This window comes from Phoenix dactylifera, chromosome 9, assembly GCF_051530095.1.
Source record: "Phoenix dactylifera cultivar Ajwa chromosome 9, Ajwa_hap1_PhDact_Kaust_v1.1, whole genome shotgun sequence".
Classification (NCBI taxonomy): Eukaryota; Viridiplantae; Streptophyta; class Magnoliopsida; order Arecales; family Arecaceae; genus Phoenix; species Phoenix dactylifera.
Window position 1 is genome coordinate 14,303,929 of NC_143198.1, and position 22,199 is coordinate 14,326,127.

General features: G+C 42.9%; 1 protein-coding gene across 8 annotated transcripts in view; it reads left to right on the forward strand.

The window, feature by feature from the left end:
- The first annotated feature begins 6,068 nt into the window (after positions 1–6,068).
- LOC103698410 (uncharacterized) overlaps positions 6,069–22,199 on the forward strand; it is a 36,341-nt gene continuing 20,210 nt past the window's right edge. For 2 of the 8 annotated variants that reach the window (XR_005507812.3, XM_039117849.3), the window contains exons 1-3: positions 6,072–6,538; positions 6,930–7,159; positions 7,335–8,532. Coding sequence is in view for 1 of the 8 variants with exons in the window: in XM_039117849.3 (XP_038973777.2) it covers positions 6,523–6,538; positions 6,930–7,159; positions 7,335–8,532 (1,444 nt within the window). In the remaining 7 variants the exon portion in view is untranslated. Of the gene's footprint in view, positions 6,539–6,929; positions 7,160–7,334; positions 8,533–8,830; positions 8,923–22,199 lie in introns of all 8 variants that reach the window. The other 6 variants (XR_016396429.1, XR_016396428.1, XR_005507811.3 and 3 more) reach the window with 6 other exon arrangements.

A 22,199-nucleotide genomic window follows, 5' to 3' on the forward strand; every position in this document is an offset into this window, starting at 1 on the left:
TTCTGACTATACTATTGTGTGGTGGGATCAGTTAGTGTTGAGCAGGCGGCAAAATAGGGAACGACAGGTAGAGACATGGGAAGAGATGAGAATAGTGATGAGGAAGCGGTTGGTGCCCAACCATTACCACCGGAAGTTGTACAATAAATTGAAAACGCTCAGACAAGGTAACCGGAGTGTGGAGGATTATCATCAAGAGATGGAGATTGGTATGATCCGGGCTAATATCGAAGGAGACTGAGAGGCTACTACGGCTAGGTTCTTGAATGGCTTGAATCAAGAAATTCATGATAGGGTGGAGATGCAGCATTATGTGGAATTGGAGGATATGGTGCACATGGCCATCAAGGTGGAGCAACAACTCAAGAGGAGGGGTGGTACACGTGCATCCCATAATTCGGGTTTTTTCCATGGAAACCGAGTCATGTGAAGAAAGAGGAGAAACCAGCTGCAAAACCCAAATTCGAGCCAAAACAAGAGACAACCAACCATGGCACTCAAGGTAAATCTGACCCTTCCACTTCTCGAAACCGTGACATTAAGTATTTTAAATGTCAAGGCAGGGGTCACATAGCAAGTCAATGCCCGAACAAAAGAGTCATGGTGATAAGGGGTAATGGAGAGATCGAAACCGACGACGAGTCCGATACCGACTCTATGCCACCTATGTCATCCGGTATAAGCAAGGTAAGGAGAATGTGGTCGCCAATGCGCTTTCTCGCAGGTATGCATTACTCTCTACACTTGATGCAAAATTGCTTGGATTTGAACACATTAAAAGTTTATACATTGATGATCATGAATTTTGTGAAGAGTACTAGGCTTGTGAGAGAAACGCTTGTGGTAAGTTCTTTAGACATGATGGGTTCTTGTTTCGAGAAAATAAGTTACGTGTGCCTAACTGTTCTTTGAGGGATTTGTTAGTGCAGGAATCTCATGGAGGGTGATTAATGGGACATTTTGGAGTAGCTAAGACCTTAGCTGTTTTGCAGGAGCACTTCTATTGGCCACACATGAAACGAGATGTTGAGCGGATTTGTATTTAAAAAGCCTCTAGCTTATTCGAAGGAAATACCATATTTTTTCAGAAAATTGGTGAGTTTTTATTCTCTTTGGTTCTTTGAAGGACTATTCAAACTTATCGGAATTTTTCGTGGCATTCATCATCGATTTATCAAGCGGATTCCCACTACCGTTTGAGGCGTCTTCCTTATGTCGCAGCACCTTGAATCGGGGCTGGACCAGACGCGGATCAAGGTATAAACCAGATCAGGTCGCTGGACGGGTTCGAGGTCTAACCTTGCTCTCTGGAGATTTGGGCTACTTGGAAACCAAATCTGGGCCCTAGGATCACCTAGGGAAACATGTGCAAGATCTAGGAGGAATACCCAAGAGCATTGGGCCATAGGCACGTGCTCCAAGGTGTGTATTGTTGAGAATACATGCTTGTTCATCATCTGGAGGAAAATTGCTGCAACGAGTCTGATTCAGTGTTGAGGGCTTATCTCGAAGCATGGGCTGAATCCGGAAAGTTAGGATGCATAGAAATGCGTGCCACTGATGGAGGTACGTGGCATAAGTCTCCAAAAGGCAAGGAACACGTTTTAACTCGTTTTTATAACTAAACGTTTATGGTTAGAAAACGTGGTTGTAACGCTGTTTCCACGCGCTTTCACTTTGAGGGGCATTTGGAGAACTATAGAAGTCCATTAAAAATGGGAAAGGTGCTATCTGAAAGGCTTTTTCGTCCCAAATCCAACGAATCTAGTTTCATGGAAATCCGAGTTCGTTTGGGGCAAGAACTTGGCTGTTTTATCTGATTGCGCAGAATCTTGCGGGAATGGGGGTTTTGCTATCTTATCTCGAATTCATCCTTATCTTGTAGAGAGAGGAGAGTTCATGAGAGACTTGTAACATGAGGTTACTCCTCTACAAAAGGACCCTCAAAGGGGAAGGGGAGGCATCCGGTAGAGCTGGAGAGATCAGGAAAGTTTATTGTAATCAGTTGAGTGTGGTTATTCAATAAAGTTCTCTTTCCCTGTATTTCTCCTTCTTCTTCGTGGTATTTTCTGATGTCGTGCTTCGCTGTATTATTATTATTATTGTTAGGCGTGACCCAAATCATAGGGACTAGTTTCCCATGCCAGGAAGGCTGATCGGTTCGCTTCGGTAGACCGAGCCGCACGTTGTTGGGATCCGCTCTGAGATCCCTTTGTCCGTGACACTTGGTATCAGAGCCATACTAGAAACGAAGGAGATGACCTCTACAGTAGCTTCCATGGTGGGAATGACGGATGCATCATCTTCGATCGTGGATCTCGATCCTGCCTCAAGAGGAGGTATGGCGATGGGTAGTACACATCCAGTTGATGATTCCCTACAAGGGTTAGGCATTTCATCTCCGGTTATCTCTGCCGACAATTGATTACAGAGGTGTGAGGCCCAAATATCTGATGTTGAAGAGCGAATGGAGGACCTTGAGGGTAGGGACGCAACCCTCCGAGGGGAGATCACCGCTCAGCTGAACCAGTTTTCATTCGATATAGAGCAGCGCTATATGGAAGTGCTGCGGCATAGCAAGGAGTTGGAGACCATAGTGAAGGCTCTCCAAAATCAGGTGGTTGACCTTTTAAAGGAAAGTACCACTATGGGCGTTGCCTCTTCTCCATTGACAATGGAGGTCGCAAGAGAGACCACGCCTGCACAAGCTTGATGTTCCCAAGCCACAGGAGTTCTGCGGACGACGGCCTACGAAGGAGGTGGATAACTTCCTTTTTGTCGTAGAACAATACCTGCAGGTCACCAGCGTAAGGGAGGAAGCCATGAAGGTGAGCACGGCAGCCATGTTCCTGAGGGATGTGGCGATGCTTTGGTGGCGACGTCGGGCTGACGATGTGAAACGAGGGGCTGTTCCAATCACCACTTAGGCACAGTTCCAAACTGAACTTCGGAAGCTATTCTTCCCCGCATTCGCAAAGGATGATGCTCGAGCATGACTACGACGACTCATGCAAAAGGGCGATGTGCGTGAGTATGTGCGAGAGTTCAGCAAATTATTGTTGGAGGTACCAGACCTTAGCAACAAGGACTCTCTCTTCACTTTTCTTGATGGGCTCAAACCGTGGGCCAAGATAGAATTGCAGCGAAGAGGAGTCTAGAGTTTGAATGAGGCGATAGCTCAAGCTTAGGCTATCATCGAGTTCAAGACTCAACCCACAGCTCCCAAAGCCTAAGCATCGAAACAAGGCAAAGGTGGGGGAGCGAAATCAAGTCAGAAGGAATGTATAAAAGGCTCGAATCCGGGCTCCTCGAGTGGAGGGGCTTCCCAAGCGAAGGGCAAAGGGGTGGTGCAAGGTACCAGCACCATCTCATGCTATATTTGCAATGGACCGCACAAGGTGATGGAATGTCCATTGAGGGGCAAGATAACATCTATGGCAGTGGAGGAGAAGCAAGAGACCGACCAAAGGATGGGCTCACTCAGTCTCAATGCCCTGAAGGCCAAGGGGCCACGGGGTCTGCTCTATGCACCTATCTGCATTGGTGGTCACACCTTCTAGGCACTCATTGATACGGGTGCCACTGACTTCTTCGTGGACCTAGCGGCAAAGAGGTTAAATCTGAAGATTGAACATGATGAACACATGTTCAAGGCGGTCAACTCCGTAGAAGTGGCTACCAGCGGAACGTCGAAGGATGTTGAGATCCAATTCGGCGCATGGACTAGACTAGTGATAGCGGTGGTCGCGCCGATCGACGACTACGAGGTGGTCATCGACATGTCTTTGCTTACCCAGCTACAAGCCATGGTAAAGCCGGATTCAGATGTGGTGGTGGTCCTGAATCCAAGTGGAGCTTGCGTAGTTCCAAGGAAGCGAGTTCAAGGGTTTTATTTAAAAAATATACATGATATTGGTTTGACCATTGGCATCCCCTTGGTCCTCTTATTGAGGTGTTTGGAGAAAGGTTTATCTATGATTCTGGCCTTGGGCAGAATGCCAAGGTGGAGGCTATTATTGACGGCCAGGAGTGGCACTGGCCTATCTCTCGCTCCCCTGCATGGCTTGAGCTCATTAGTAGTACTCCTACTTCATTCCTGCCAGATAGCAGAAGGCCGGATATCTTGAAGTACTCCGAAGGGTTACTTCTTTGTTCGTGGTGTTTGAGAGTCCATGGAATGGGGTACTTGTTCTTCACCGTGAGCTTGTTGAGGTCCCTGTAGTCGATGCAGAATCTCAACGAACCATCGTACTTTTTTTGGAAAAGTACCGGTGCTCCATACGGACTCTTCGAAGGTCGAATGAACCCGCTGTCCACCAACTCCGTTAGCTGCCTCCTCAACTCCTGGAGTTCAGGTGGGGCCATTCTATATGGTGCTTGAGCTGGTGGATGTGCTCCATGCACCAAATTAATCTGATGATCGATTTCTCTTTTTGGCGGCAATCACTTGGGTAACTCGAGGGGCATCACATCCTCGAATTCAGTGAGAACACCCTTGATGGGTGCTGGAATCTTCTCTCCTTCCGGTAGGTTGTTGCCCAGCAAGCAGCCCAAGAGGGGGAGGGGGGTGAATTGGATGTTAATTAAAGATGTGAAATTTTAACTTGTAATTAATCTAAAGTGTAAGTCTGGAATGTTTAAGGAATGAAGACAGTGAGACAATGGAAGGCACGACACAAAGACACAAGATTTATAGTGGTTCAGAGCTAACCTTACTCCTACATCCACTCCTCAAGTTTTACTTGAGATTTTCACTATAATCCTAGAATTACAGCACGGTTGTTTTACAAGCTCACAACCAAACTTGTTGTTTTAACGGCTCATAATGAATCACCTCGTTTGTTTTACTCGGGCTCACAAACAATCCGGCTGATTTTCACAAAGGATCACCAACTACAACCTTAGACCTTCTGATTCAATCCCTTGATTGAATCAATCACCCAAATATAAAATGAATGTGTAAATACAAGCTTTTAAGAAAGCAAGATAAAGCTATATTCACAAAAATAAGAAAAAGAAGCTTCTTCGAGAATTTTTGCCGATTGAGATTTTTTTTTTGGATAAAGGTAAGTGTGTATATATCAAATTGAAGAAATGACGTACAAATGCATAGGGGCATACCCCAAAAATCAAAGGCTAGGAGGGCATACCCCTCTAGCCACAACAACTAACTACAAAGCTTGTAAGAACAAAATGATGAGAGTATCAAAAGATATCATCAGAGAACTATATCCTAATCCGAGTCAAAATACAAAAAGTAATCTTCCAAGTTCCTTTTCTATAGTTTAGTTCCTTTTCTATAGTTTCTTTTGGTTGGAGCTGATATCTATATTTACCCTTGGACCAATTATTTTGTTTGGGTTCTACCTCACTCAACAAGACTTCTTTTAGATCGGTTTCAATTAAAAGAAGATTGGTTTCAATTAATAGATTAAGATCAATGGGTCATTGGGAGGTTATAGAACCAATATCCAATGTATGAATCGAAGTGGGCAAATTCATTTTCGAGATCCAAAAAACGATGGTTTGGATGAAACATGGTCCGACACCACTGGACCATCTCCCATCTTATGGTAAGCAAGCATGTGTCAGGCCAGGATGCTTCCACTTGGTGGACTCCTATTTTTATTGCTTGCGGGCCTTCGTCCCTACCATTCAAATTGCAAGAATGTCCTCTATTGCATTGACAACAATAAACCCAGACGCTTGTAAGAATTTCAAAAGGCCTGGCATTTCCTCTTCTCTTATCCCATTAATAAAAATTCTCAGAAATATTATAATATTATAAATTAATAATAATAATTTCTTTAAAATACTTATATTTAATTTATTAAATGAATGACTAATATCTAATAAGCCTATCGTTATAAATTAACTAATATTTAGTTGCCAGATAAGAACAATCGGGAATGTCAGGCGGATATGGAGGTTGGCTTAAATTTATAGTCAACATTTTTTTCCCCAAAACTTTGTAACATATTTTGTTTGATATATATTAGAAAATATAATACTTAAATGTTTAAAATCCAACGCACGCAGCATCATCGTACTGACCTTCCCTTCTCATTCCCTTATCTCCCACCCCTTCTTCCCTATTTGTATTGTCTTCCTTTCTTCTTTACACATAGACAAAAATATATTAAATCATTTCTTCTTCCTTCCTTCCATTGTCGAATGAATGAAGCGGCATTGGAGGTAGAAAAGGAAGAGGTAAAGTAGTTTGAAAAGAGGGGAAAAGATTTATATATATAAAAAAAAGTATATATATATATATATAATATAATATAATATAAAAATAAGGAGGGGTGGTGAGGAGAGGGCAAGGATGAGGAGGCCAGCTGCTGTTCTTCTCATGCCGAAGACTGCCAGATCTTAGGATCAGAGGCCGATCGAAGTCGTCCCGGTTTCACTGATCCCAGTTCGCCTCGGATCGGTGAGCCCTTCCTCGATTCCTCCCCCTCCTTTCTCTGCCACCGATCTTTCGTTATCCGATCGAGACTTGGAGTCTTCGATTCGATTCGGATGGGATCCTCCAGGGGTATGTGGTCTCCTCGAACGAAATCAGAAGAATTCTTTGCCTATCTTGCGTTTATTGCTGGATTTATTCTTTCTTTTCTCTTTTGGAATCTTAAGCTCAAATATTTATTACTGGATCTGTCTCGTGGATCATCTGATATTTTTGTTTCTCACTCAATAATTCGCCAAATTTAATCAAAAACTAGGTATATGTAAATATAATTTTGTACAAAAATCCTTTTTCCTCCCCCTTCAAGTAGAATGTTTTAGCCCGGATCTGTTAGAGAACGATTGGATGTACATTGAATTGTGTGTGTTTGAATCTTTTTGATTAGTGGATAAAGTAGATTCTTTCTGAATTGGGTTTATGGTACATGGGATGATGATGATGGATTGTGTGGTGCGAATTGCAGAAGAGAGAATGGAGTCAGATCTTGGCAAACTCTTCATCGGCGGGATCTCGTGGGATACGAATGAAGACCACCTCCGGGAGTACTTCAAGACTTATGGGGAAGTGGTTGAGGCTCTGATCATGAAGGACCGGACCACTGGCCGGGCCCGTGGGTTCGGGTTTGTGGTGTTTGCAGACCCAGCTGTGGCTGAGAGAGTCATCATGGAGAAGCACATGATTGATGGCCGGATGGTAACTTCCGATCTTCTTTTCTTGATTCATATTAACTGTTGTTGATTCATTTGGTTTGAGGTAATGCTGGTAGTGAATTATGGTTATGGATTTGGAATGTCATGAATTAAGAGAATTGTTGAGAAACAAATTTGTCTATGTTATAACTACTATTGGGTCAATGAATAATCCTTAGGTGGAGGCAAAAAAAGCTGTTCCCAGGGATGATCAGCACATCCTTAATAGAAGCAACACTACTATTTATGGTTCTTTTGGTCCTGGCCGCACCAAGAAGATATTCGTGGGAGGCCTCCCATCAACTATAACAGAGAGTGACTTCAAAAAGTACTTTGATCAGTTTGGGAATATCATTGATGTTGTCGTGATGTATGATCACAACACTCAGAGGCCAAGGGGTTTTGGATTCATCACTTATGACTCAGAGGATGCTGTGGATAAGGTATTGCTTAATACCTTTCATGAGCTAAATGGTAAGATGGTTGAGGTCAAGAGAGCTGTTCCTAAAGAATTGTCCCCGGGGCCCAACATGCGGTCGCCAGTTGGTGGATATAACTATGGCCTGAATAGGGTCAGTAGCTTTCTTAATGGGTATGGTCAGGGTTACAATCCAAGTTCAATAGGTGGCTATGGAATGAGAATAGATGGTAGATTGGGACCACCAGCAAGTGCAAAGAATGGGTTCCCTTCTTTTAGTCCTGATTTTGGAATGGGGATGAATTTTGAGCCTGGTTTCGGCACAAGTTTTGGAGGAAGTTCAAGATTCAGCAACAATCTTGGATATGGTCGAGGGTTGAACCCTTATTATAGCAGGAATTCAAGTAGGTACAACCGTTCTATTGGGTACAGTGGAGGTAGTGGTAATTCTGGGTCAGTTTTTAGTTCAATGGCTTGTAATGTATGGGGTAATGGTGGCCTTAACTACACTACAAACTCTGCAAGTTCTAATGCCTACATGACCTTAGGAAGCGGGAGTCTCAGTGGCTTTGGCAATAGTAGCCTGAACTGGGGTGGATCTTCTTCGCCTATTTCATCTCAAGTTGGGGGGGTCGGAACCGGCTATAATAGTAGGGGTTCGAGTTATGGAAATGGTGAGAATAGCTTTGGTTTGGCGAGCAGTTTTGGAAGGAGTGGTGGAACTGGAGCTGGTAACACTTCCCTTACTGCAATATCCAGTGGATATGAAGGAAACTATGCAGAGCTATATGGTGGTAGTTCAGTTTATGGAGACCCAACTTGGAGATCGGCATCCTCGGAATTTGATGGTACTGGCCCATTTGGTTATGGGCTTGACAATGTCGCTTCAGATGTCACAGGCAAGGACTCTATAGGTTATATGGGTGGCTCTAATGTTACCAGTAGACAGCCAAATAGAGGTAAGAAATTTCTTTAACTTAATCCAAATTCCTGTAAGACGCATTATTTCCCTCTTTATATAACAAAAAAAGGTACTTTTCATCTTTTGATGTCTGTGGATCTTTTAAAGTGGTTGGGAAGGTTGTGGGAATGAGGAAGTGCTTGAGGTCTTGCTTTCCTCTCCCAGAGCTTAAGGCAGTGGGGTGAATCAAAATTGATGTTTGTGCAAAATATACACATGAACATAAACAATCATATTAGCTATAGTTCTATGTCATCTATTGATCTCACAATCCATGATTTTATCCTTTGAAATAGAAATGGCTTCATATTCATTATCATGACTTCCATTGACGAGCTAATTTGAAGGCTCTATTGGTCCACCTCTGGAACGTGATGCACATGAGCAGGTCATCTCAGAACATTTTCACCTTTCATCTATCCATGACTAGATGCATGGCTATTGTGCTAGTAAGCCACAATATATATTGGACATGATAGAAATTACAGAATGATGAATATAGATGCAAAATAAAAAGAGTTTGCTCAATGCAGCAAGGCTGCTTTTGTTTTCATATGGAGTAGAAGGAGATCTAGCAATATGGTGACAATGGCCAAAGATAGTAAAAGGATACTCATCTATCCAATGCCACATCTGTCCTTTAGGATTGTCTGATTGCATGAGGACTGCTTGTAACCATATATAGTCAACTGGTCAAGCAATACCAAGCAAGAATGATTACCAGATATTTAAGTCATGTAACTAGGATATGTGCATTCTGCAAAACAACATATTTCCTGAACTGTTATGGTATTCCAAATGGAAACTAATTTATGAAAATGGTATTATTTATGTTTCAAATTTTTATAATTTAGCTTGTCAAAATGTAGCAATGTACATGTTTTTGAGCAGATGACATGGCATAAGGTAATAAAAATGTAAATTTTGCACAAGAAACTCCACACTGGTTAATAATTATAATGATTTCAGATAAAAGTATATTACAGGTGGCAATGAAGTGTCACCAGGCATAACATTTCATAATCTAAACTGACGAAGTCCATTCCTAGTTTGACATGGTGCAAAATTTAAGCTTGAGCAAACCTTAGATCAGTCAAGTTGATAAAGATGAGATGCTACATATAACTGCAAAGAGTTTTTCAATTGTTTTTCATGTCAGTCAAGTAGATAAAGATAAAGAGTTTTTCAATTGCTTTGACAAGCTTGTTCTAGAAGCCGAGCCCAAGGACTTGGCCAAATTTCCGGAAGCTAAGCCTAAAGGATTAGCGGGACTTCTTCGGAGCCTGAGCTCAAGGACTTAGTGAATTTTTCTAAAGTCTAAACCCGGAGCCTTAACGCGATTCCTATCAGAGCTAAGCCTGACAATCTAGCGAATGCTACCGGAATCTAGGTCTATGGATTTGGCCGAGATTGAAGACCTAGAGAAATTCGTGGGAGAGGAATTCAACTTAAGCAGCCAAGGTAAAAGTTTACCTACTATGCAAAAAAGAGACAAGCACAAATTTAGAAAAAAGCTCTTCATTGATAAAGGCCCAAAGGCTAAGTACAAAATCAAGGTCCGGCCGTACAATGACTTCAATGGCCGACCTTGTTTACAAAAAAAGAGAGAACAAAGAAAAAGAGGAGGCTAAGCTCTAGGAGGCTGCGGCTTCATCGGCGCCAACATCGGGGTCATCCACAACGATCACTGGGGGGTCTTCGGCAGGGGTTAGCTCGGGACCCTCCGCGACAGCCTCAGATAGGGCTTCGCCAGTGGCCTCGGGAACGCCCCCGGCAACTTCCCCAGAAGGAGTATCTCGAGCTGCTTGCTCGGCCGTGCCGGTCCCGGCCTCGGCGACCTCCTCCTCGGCCTCAAGGGATGCGGGAAGATCGAACTCGCTCTCTTCGCCGATCCCCGACCTAGGCCGAATATCCCCGAGGTCGAGCTGGGGGCAGAACCTGTGTATCTGCCTCCAAAAATTTTCGAAGCCGCGGAGAAACCCATCCACGGCCTCCTCCTCCAACATGTCGCGGAACTCCTCCGACTCCTTGAAGAGTTCCACTGCGTTTTGGGCCTGCTCCAGCGCCCTCTTCTCTCGAGCCTCGAGCTGCTCGACTTTTAGGCGGAGAACCCCGCCCTCGTACTTGTGGCCGGCGACCTCGGCACGGGCTTCGGCTAGACGCGCCTCGGAGGCGCACAACTCTGACCTCACTAAAGTGTGCGCGGCCCTCTCCTCCTCAAGTTGATCGACTGCCGATCGCCGCTCGGCTTCGGCAGCCTCCATCCGCGCGATGGCCTCTGCCCGTGCGGCCTCAGAGTCGACGAGCCTTTTCTCGGCCATCTCCAGCTGCCTCTGGAATCGCCGAGCCTCATTCTGGCATCCAGAGGCTATGAATACCAGTGTATCGATCTCGTGGAGATGCTGCAAGAGAAACAACGATAAGTAAAAGTGGAGGAAATACCAATAACCAAAGCAAAAAAAAAAAAGAAAGCGACTTACCCAGGCAGCATTACAGTACGTCTGATCGACGATATCCCCGAGCTCGATGGCTTCGAACTCAGCCCGGTCGGCCGGGAGCAACGCGCGGCGAAATACTGCGCGCGCGACATCGCTATCTCGGAGGGCCGAACTGCCCTCACGGATCGGGGACTCCGGGTCATTAGACCCCCTCCCGGAGCGATCTCCGGCCCTTGACGAACTCGGCCCACCCGAACTCACGACAGCGGGGCGGGACATGCTCGGGACCCCAGGGCCTCTGCTCGGCTCGGGGCTCGAGTGCTGCAGACGGATGATTGGTCGACTTGCCCGTTGAGAGATGGGGGCGGGGCAAGCTGGAGGCGCCGAGTCCGATGCCCCCCCGGAATTCGAGCTCGCGTGCTCGGTGGCTGGGGCCCTTTTCCGGACAGACCTGGATGTTCCGGCCCCAGAGCCCCTCGCCTCGGCAGGAGCAAAAGTGGAGGCCGACCTGGCCTTCTTTTTAGGCTTGGGAAGAGCCCCGCCAGCCTCGACTGCCCTCCTCTTCAGTCGGGCGAAAAGGGATGTATTGCTTGTCACCATGTTGGAAATGTCTGAAAAGAAGAAAAATTCTAAGTGTTAGATCAGCGCTAAGAAAAGAAGGAAAAAAGCAAATAAGGCAAAAGACAGCAAAATGAAGGAGGAGCAGTGTGACTGCTCTTACCCTCGGGGCACGCCGAGCTCAAGCCGACGTTCACCAAGGCCTCCTCGCTCAGGAGGTCGGTCACAATGATATCCCTCCCGAGACTACGCTGAGCGTCAAAAATCCTTTGCTCATCCGCCGAAAGCTGGGTGAGCCTGTTGAGGGCCTTCAGCCGGGGATGCCCCCACCTCGGGTCAAATCCCCACGAGACCTCGGACGAAAGGAAGAAAAATCTCCCCTTCCACTCATGAATAGAGGAAGGGGCACCTCGGAAGAGTGACATACCGCCCCGAAAGGCGAAGTAAAGCCACTCTCCGTCCGCTGGGTTCGACTTCAACAAGAAGCATCGGCGGAAGACACTCACCAAGATCGGAATTCCGTGCGCAAGGCAAAGGGATAGGAATCCGACGATGGTCCTCCATGAGTTCGGAGCGAGTTGTGCTGGGACGAGCTGGTACTCCACCAGCAAATCGTTCACGAACTCGTGAAGAGGGAACCGCAGGCCGGTCCAGAGTGTCTCAACGTACACCCCGATTCGACCTGGAGGAGGTCTCGTCACCCGGTCCCCCGGGCTGGAAAAAGAACCGGGAACGGACCAGTTCTAGCTCCTCCTCAGTCAGGTTAGACCCGACCTCATTTGGACCAAGTCCCATTTCAAAAAGAAGGGCGGAGAAGAAAACAAAGAACGAAGAAAGAAAAGAAGAAGAAGAAGGAGAATCCCCGAGCCAACGTGGAAAAATGACCTACGGAGGGGTCGCCGGAAATCGCCTCAGGGCACCGCCGGGAAGGCTCGGTCACAGCTGGAAAAGGAGAAAAGAAACGGAGGAAGAAGGGGAAGCAGCAACAACAAGCGGCCAAGCAAGACCTTTCTAGGGCTAAGCTAAGGGGTTTATATAGACCCTCCCGACGGCCCAGATCGGCGGGACTGGATCCCGCCTTCTGTCCAGATTGTGTTACGTGTCGGCCCCGAAAACCGAAGCGACATATTTAATCTGGATCGACGCTTCGAATACAGAATCAAGGCAGCGTCCCATCGAATCTCGGAGCTCCATCATGAGCCCACCACACGAGGCGGCCTCGAAGGGCGAAAGGGTGTCGCCCCATCTCCTCTCATTAAAAGTGCCCCGAAGCGCGTGGAACGCCGGAATAATTTAAGGTTACCTGGCCCCCACCACTGCAATAAAGGTAATGCTGCGACTTTAATCTTGCTCTTTTTTTAAAACAAAACTTAAAAGTAGGATACCCCAAGTATAGGGTGTAGCGAAGTAATATTCTTGGTGAGTCCGAGATCGTATCCATAGGGATTTGACTATGAACAAAAAACTAAAGGCTAATTTATATTCAGCTTGGGATAACTAAGGCATCGGGATTCAGCTTAGCACTTCTTCATGCATTTCTTTTATTCACCTATTACCTCAGTTAGATCTGAGTGAAGACCTAACTGGAAAATAAAGCGGTGAAAATCATAAATAAATGGATCTTTATGGACAGTATTGCATTAATTTTACTTTAGACTACAGGGATTTCTAAGCATCTGCTATACCCTGGGGGAAATAACAGATCAAACAAATGTATAAGTTTAAAGTAATTCCTAAACATTCACTGCACATAAATGATATTAAAATTTAATTGATGATTAAAAGAATACATGAAAAAAAATACTAAGCTATTCCCTAGCCTTAGCTAAGAGAGATTAGCTACTCATGATAGGAGACATAAAAGAATTATCAAGGAATAAAAATATCATTCTCCCTTCAAAAAAAAAAACAGATGTTCTGTTTTTTTCTTCTTCCCGCAAACAGGCTGGGCCTTCTCCTCTTCTTCTTCTCTTCTCGCCGAATGAAGACTGACCCGAGGAACAATGATTGCTTTCTCCTCTGTTCCCGGAAGGGCTCCGAATAATCAATTGATCTTCTCCTCCCGAATGATGGATGATCCACCCCGAATTCAGATTTCTCCAAGTGATTGAATTCTGCTGAGTGCTGAATGCTCGAATGATGGATGAATGCCTCTTCTCCTCCCGAATTCAGATTCTCTTCTCTGGAATGGTTCCCGAATGAATCTTCTTCCCCCCTCTCCTCCCGAATGCCTCCCCCTTTTATAGGATTTTCCCAACGCTGAAGAGACGCTGAGAATCAATGAAGATCAAACCGGCCGTTGGAATGATTTTAATTTGCTCCCTGTTTTCGCGATGGAAGTCGAACCGAGATTGCTGGGTGCTTTGCGATGGACTCGGTCATGGGAAGGTTTTAATTCGGCTGGACTTCCCTGTTATCACGGAGAAACATCTGAGACGTCCTTTTGGTTGGAGGAAATCGGGCGGTTGAGCTGCTGTGGAAAGGCGTTTGGACTCCCTTGGACGAAACGGCTGGTACTCTGTTTTTTGCTGGGAAAAGGAGATCAACCGGCTGGATGCTTCGTGATGGCTGTTGGGATGCTGTTTGGGACGATGAAGCAGCTGAAACAATGCTTCGGTTGGACTCTAATTTTTCCGGTTTTGAAGAAGTACAGCAGAGGACCGGTTTATTTGATTTCTTTTCGGTTCCTGGGAAGATTCTACGGATGAGATGCTGTTGTTCTTCGGTGAAGAGGGAAATCGGGAGTTGCTGATTTGGGCTCAAACCCAATATTATTGGGTCTCTTGGATTACTTACAAAAAAAAAAACACAAATAAAACACTAATTAATCAAATTTATCAATAATTATTAGCTATAATATTAATTAAGCTGGTATGAAAATTGTACTTTTGTGCTCTCATCACACCCCCCAACTAGCTTATTGCTAGTCTCTAGCAATTAAGTGTGAAAATGATAAAATGAGGGTGCAAAAGTATCATTTATTAATATATGTCAATATGCATGAATTAAAATAAATACTCACTTTCGTAGAGCATTACGATTGCACTTAGCACGTGCAACAAGCCGTTAAACCCCTAGGTTACCCTAGTGGACGAGTGTTATCTCATGAAGGTTTTCAGGGAAGTTACCCACAAACTTCATAGTTATAGATTTCAAACTTTTAACTCGAAATAAATGTATTAACCTAGAATTGCAAGGACAATTATCAACTATCATAACTCTAACAGTTTCTAACCCAAGTTTCAGAATACCCCATTGTCTGCTAACACATCAAGAAGGTAGTGAGGTGCAAGATAGAATCAAATAAATGAGTGGCATTTACTTACTTCTAACATGAGCACTTTAATTTTCTAAGACTTTCTAAAGTTAAGTGGTAATGAACACCCTTTTCTCTTCTTCTTCTTTTTTTTTTCTTTTTTTAATATCAATAAATACTGAGACGAGTGACTTGTGCAATGTCTAGCCTTATTAAGCTTTCTAGTTAACCCATGTAGCGAGTGTTGGACCAGTGACTCCCAATCCAGATGGCTCAGGGCACTAGGTATAGAGACACCCTAACAGGCTTAATAACTCAGGTCAACCAGGCTCCAAGGCCGAACTAGTCACTCAGAGTCTTATCTTAGTCATTCTCACCTTTTTACGCGAATATCGCTGCTTTGTAGGCAAGATGCCCGGTTACTCAGTGAGAAGACTTAAATAAACTCATTTTATTTTTATTTATATTATTATATATATATTTTTTATTATTTTTTTATTTTTTTTATAGGTGTTCATCATACACATAACTCTAAATTATCCCAAAAGATCAACAGTATTCATCTTAGTCATAAGTTTTAACACCCCATAATTTATATGTTTTCGTGTAAGTGTTGGATCATCTTCTATCATGTTAGAAGAAGAGAGAGGAAAATGAAGACTCAAACTAGAACTGCTATCACTTTTTAGTCGACACTATTGTCCAAGCAATTCCAAGCTAAAAAGATTAGAATTGGAGTTAAAAATCTGAAATCTTAACCCCCTTTTTTTTTCTTCAAAGATATGACAATTAGTATGATATACAGTAATCTCCCCCCCCCCCCCCCCCAACTTAAATGTAACATTGTCCCCAATGTTGCAAAATGAAAAGCAGTAATGGAACAAATAAATGAGAGGATACCTGATGGGTTGTTCCGATGAGGGTGGATGCAAATTGGGGATAATAACCCCAAACTTGCATATTAGTAATATAAACATGTATATATATATATATATATATATATATATATATATTTAACATGAATGAGGATCTCTAGCAGATATAGAGATCGATCCTGATAAACAGGATCTCCCAGATTGGTCGATTCAGCCTCTGGGGTAAAGTTATCCAAAAATAATTTCAAACGTTGGCCATTTACTTTAAAAATATTACCGGTCATTGGATTCTCTATCTCAACGGTTCCATACGGATAAATAGTTTTAACTATAAACGGGCGGGTCCACCTAGATCTCAATTTTTCTGGAAATAAATGAAGTCTTTAATTATACAATAGGATTTTCTGGGGAGGCTCAAATATTTTTCTCATAATATTTCTATCATGAAAGACTTTCATTTTGTCCTTATAAATTTGAGCATTCTCATATGCTTCATTCCTGATTTCCTCTAGTTCATTAAGTTGAAGTTTGTGTAGTGAACTAGCCTTATCCATATCAAAATTAAATCTCTTAATAGCCCAGTATGCCCTATGCTCCAATTTCACAGGCAAGTGACAAGGTTTGCCAAAAATAAGACGGTACGGAGACATACCAATCGGACTTTTAAAAGCAGTATGATAAGCCCAAAGTGCATCAGTTAAATGCAAAGACCAGTCTTTGCGATTTGGGTTAACCGTTTTTTTCAGAATATTCTTGATTGTTCGATTGGATACCTCAACTTGTCCACTTGTTTGTGGATGATAAGGGGTGGCGACTTTATGTGTAATCCCATATTTTCGCATTAAAGCCTCAAAAGGCTTATTACAGAAGTGTGAACCTCCATCACTGATGATGGCTCGAGGCGTTCCAAATCTGGAAAGAATGTTTTTCTTTAAAAATTTTAGAACAGTTTTATGGCCATTATTCTTGCAAGGAATTGCCTCTATCTATTTGGAGACATACTCTACAGCTACTAAGATGTATAAATTTCCAAATGAAGAAGGAAATGGCCCCATAAAATTGATTTCCCAACAATCAAATATTTCGATAATTAAAATTGGGTTGAGGGGCATCATATTCCTACGAGTTATTCCACCTAACTTTTGACAACGCTCGCAAGCTTTGCAAAAGTTATGGGAATCTCTGAACAAGGTGGGCCAATAGAAACCGCACTGTAAAATTTTTGCAGCCGTTTTCTTAGTAGAGAAATGACCACCGCAAGCTTCTGAATGACAAAAGGAGACGACGCTAATAATTTCGTCATTAGGTACACATCTCCTAATAATTTGGTCTGGGCAGTATTTGAAAAGATAAGGATCATCCCAGAAGAAATTTTTTATTTCGGTCAGAAATTTTCGTTTGTCCTGTTTATTCCAATGACTTGGTAGTTCACATGTGACTAGAAAATTTGCAATGTCTGCAAACCAGGGTGAAGATGTGATCTCAAACAGTTGCTCATCAGGGAAAGTGTCTTTTATGGGTGAATTGTCTAAGGAATCTGGAAGAGTCAGACGGGACAAGTGATCATCTACTACATTTTCTACCCTCTTTTTATCTTTTATTTCTAGAAAAAACTCTTGAAGTAGAAGGATCCATCTAAGCAAACGCGCCTTAGCATCTTTTTTTGAAAGAAGGTACTTAAGGGCAGCGTGGTCAGTGTAGATAATGATTTTGGATCCAATCAAGTAAGACCTAAATTTGTCGAGCGCAAATACTACGGCAAGCAGTTCCTTTTCCGTAGTAGTATAATTCATTTGGGCACTATTTAAAGTCTTGCTTGCATAGTAGATAACATAAGGCTTATTGTCCTTTCTTTGCCCTAAAACTACCCCAACTGCATATTCACTAGCATCACACATGATTTCAAAAGGAAGTGACCAGTCGGGTGGTTGTATGATGGGAGCAGACGTCAGCAAGCTTTTAAGCGTATCAAAAGCTTTTTGACATTCTTCAGACCAATTAAATTCGCTTTCCTTTTGAAGAAGATTACATAGGGGCGTTGATATTGAGCTAAAATCTTTAATGAATCTCCTATAAAACCCTGCATGACCCAGAAATGACCGTATATCTTTGACAGTTTTTGGGTTGGGCAAGTTAGTGATTAAATCGATTTTAGCCTTGTCCACTTCGATTCCTTCAGATGAAATGATATGCCCGAGCACAATTCCCCTAGTTACCATGAAATGGCACTTCTTCCCGTTTAAGATTAGATTCTTCTTCACACTGCATTAAGACTAGCCTTAAATGGTCTACACAGTTTTCAAAAGAGGAGCCGAAAATAGAGAAATCATCCACGAATACTTCCAAAAAGCGCTCAACCATGTCAGAAAAAATACCGAGCATGCATCTTTGGAAGGTTGCAGGAGCATTACACAATCCAAATGGCATTCTCTTGTAAGCAAAAGTGCCAAAAGGACATGTAAACGTGGTCTTTTCTTGATCTTCAGGATCAATTGCAATTTGGTTGTATCCTGAATAGCCATCTAGGAAGCAATAAAATTTGTGGCCTGCCAACCTTTCTAAGATTTGATCAATAAAAGGTAGAGGAAAATGATCCTTCCTAGTGACAGAATTAAGTTTTCTGTAGTCAATGCATACACGCCAACTAGTGGGGGCTCTAGTTGGAACTAATTCATTGTTGGCATTTTTGACTACAGTGACACCAGATTTTTTCGGGACCACTTGGGTTGGACTTACCCATTTACTATCTGAAATTGGGTATATTATACCCGCATCCAGAAGTTTTAAAACTTCTGCCCTAACTACATCTTTCATGTTTGGGTTTAATCGACGTTGAGGTTGACAAGAAGGTTTGGCATCAGCTTCTAGATGAATTCTATGGGTGCAAATTGAGGGACTGATTCCCTTAATATCTGCAATTGTCCATCCTATTGCTCCTTTATGTTCCTTGAGAATTTCTAACAATTTTAATTCCTGATTTTGTTCGAGTTGGGATGATATGATCACAGGAAAGGTCTCTTCTTGACTAAGGTATGCATACTTCAGCTCACATGGTAAAGGTTTTAGCTCAAGTTTGGGTGCTTGAACACTAGATGGTAGAGGACTATTGTTGCATGGAGGTAATTCTTCAAAACGAGATTTCCACCTATCTGTATCCAACAAAGGAGCTGAATCTAATATAGCATTGATTTCTCTAAAGTCTTGGTTTGCATCTGTATTTCCACATTGAGTCAGGCATGTTTCTAATGGATTGGAAGAAAGAGATGGGATAAGAGCATCTTCTATAATGGAGTCGATCAGATTAACTCCATAAATTTCATCATTTTCATCGTCATTTTCGGGTTGTTTGCAAATGTTAAATATATTAAAATCTATAGTCATATTCCCGAATGACATTTTCATTATTCCATTTCGACAGTTGATCAAAGCATTAGAAGTAGCTAGAAATGGTCGTCCCAAGATGACAGGTATTGGAGTGGTACAATTCATGACAGGCTGGGTATCTAATACTATAAAGTCGACTGGAAAATAAAATTTATCAATTTGAACAAGTACTGTTGCCCAGAGATGGTCACCCAAGAGGGGGGTGAATTGGGTGTTTTAAAAACTTTTTGCCTAATTAAAAATAAAACACACAAATATAAGAACTAAAATAAAGATAAAGAGATAAGAAGAGACAACCACAAACACACGGTTTTATAGTGGTTCGGAGCCTTCACCGCTCCTACATCCACTCCCCAAAGCGCCTTTGGGAATTTCCACTATAATCCAAGATTACAGTACGGTAGTTTTGCGAGTTCACTACCCAACTCGTTGTTTTACACCGGGCTCACAACAAACTCTAAAACCCCCAATTTCTCTTAGGCTTGGGACGCCTTTCCCTTGTTCCAAGTCCCTTGACTGGAACAAGCACCACAATAAAAGAGTTTACAAAAGGAAATAAAAGCTCTAAGAAGCAAATATAACAATTATGAATAATGTAACCCGGAAGAATCCTTTTGCCGTTGGAAGCGTGGGAAATGTTGATTCTTCCGAGGTGGAGCGCATAGGGTTGAGTGTGAGCTTCGAATCCCGAGCGCACGAGAGTGGTTGAGCTTGAAATCGCTTGGGAGACTTGAGAATACTTGATTTCCTTCCTTGAATGCACTCACTCCCTTGAGCTTTTCTTTCTAACTTCTCTCTTGAATGATCTAGCTTTTTGGTTGGTGAAGAGTTGTTGAGAACCACTTAAGAGGTCCCTTTTTATAGCCCAAAAAGCAAATATAGCCGTTAGAAACAAAAAGAGAAGGATTTGAAATTCAAACCAAACCTGAAAAGCTGTCAGTCGCGTCCCAGGCGCTCCGGGGACGTCTCTGCTACAACGAGGGACGTCTCGCCTACAGGATTTTACTTTTTATGTTGTCTGGGGTCGACTCGGCACTTTACGGGGACGTCTCGGCTTGTCTGCACTTTTTGAGTGGGGACGACTCCGCTGCCTTGGGGACGACTCCGCTTCTTTATCTCCGAAAGACATGTCCTCTGGAATTCCCTGAGAGAGTCGACTCCGCTCTTTCAGGGGACGTCTCGGCTCGTCTGCACTTTATGCATGGGGACGGCTCCGCTGTCTCAGGGTCGACTCCGCTGCCTTATCACCGAAAAAAGCATTCTCTGAAAAACCCTGAGAGAGCCGTCTCGGCTATCTTGGGGACGACTCGGAAATTCTCCTTTTTACCTGCGGGGACGACTCGGCGTACAGTGGGGACGTCTCGCGCATATCTCTTGAAAACTGCCTTTCTGCCGCCACTGAGAGAGTCGACTCCGCTACTGAGAGAGTCGACTCCGCTAACGCGGGGACGACTCGGCAGGTGCCGGGGACGTCTCCAAGTGTGCCAGTTCTTCCTGTTTGTGCCAGAGACGTCTCTGAAACCATCAGGAGACGTCTCGGCTGTCCCTGAACTTTTTCATTAACTCAAAATGTTCTTCAATGAATTCATAAAAATTATGGGAACTTGCCTAGACATTTCTCAACAATATTCTAGATAAAACACATGAATTCCTTAATTAAATTGTTAAGATATAATGGAATTATGCTCTAGTGTTTTGTATTCATCAAAATCCATTAGGGGGTCAACAATCTCCCCCTTTTTGATGATGACAAAACACTGAGTATATGCAAAATTTGAAATTTAAACATATACACAGTATTTGATCGGATGTACAAGTATAATATTTTGGCCTAGATACAATGTGCATCACTCAATTCAGTTCTTTCCTTGTGCATAAGATTGATCTTTATAGTTCTTAAATGATTTTGGCATATGAACTGAGTTTGAATCAAGTTAAAATGAAATATTGATGCTGAAGATAATTGAAAGCTAGATTCTTTTTGACTCCCCCTTTCTTTTCCAGAAGGGCAATTATCTTAAAATCAATATTCTTCAATTTTATCTTTCCTAATTCAACTTTGGAGTATGATTAAAAATTTTGCATTCCATATTCAATATCCATGTCTACTCCCCCTTTCATACTCCCCCTTTCAATATCTCCATATTCAATATCTATTATAAATTTTGCATTCCATATACTATCTACTCCCCCTTTTTGTCAGCAACATGAAGGGGACAAATTATCCTTAGGTGCTTAAGACTCAATTTATAGTGGAATTCAGCATTCATTTTACTCAAGGATATTCAAGTTGTGCTCCCCCTGTCCAAGTCATTTCTATTAATGTATTCATTTCTATTAAGTTGTGCTCCCCCTGTTTTATGTGCATTGTTTCTTTGTATCAAATTTGAACACTCAAGGTATGTGGTAAGATTTTTATGGCATATCATACAATCACATACACAATCACAGAAACACATACGCAGAATTGGCAATGTACACAAGGTGTTCAAAAGAGATTATATTCATTCATATGTCATCATAAACCTTTGAAGTCAGTACATAGTCAAAAGAAGAAATCATTACAAGTATTGATTTCTAATACAAAAGGTGTTTCAAAATAGCCTAGGATTTACAAAAAGAAGATCCTACAAGATATCCATCATCGGCGACGTTGCTCATGGGGCCTACTAGTTGTACTTTGTGCATAAGCCTTACAAGCTGCATCTATGAATGCATTGATAGAATCCATGAGGGTCTTAAATTGATCTCCCTGTGACTTGTGGAAACCTGCCACAAGTGCCTCAAACTCTATAGTTGCCATTTCAATTCTTCCTCTGAGTTGGGCAACTAAGGTGCTCACATTGCCATCTGGCTTTGTTAGCTCTTTAAGACTCTTGGAAATGCTCTTCAAGCTGTCCTTGAGCTCTAATGATCTGATGGTTTGGGTGGCACCCATACCAATTATTTCTTGTGTTGTAGCTTCAATTTGACTTCTAATATCCTTCATCTCTTGTAGAAGCCCTTCATGTGAAGCTCTGATGGGGGCCAACTCTGTGGAGATCATGGATCTCATCTCCTCCCTTATCTGCTGGCAAATGGCAGATGCTAAGGTGTGCATCTGATCCTCTGATAGGAAGGAGGGCCCACTGACTGGAGGAGGTGGTGGCATGGA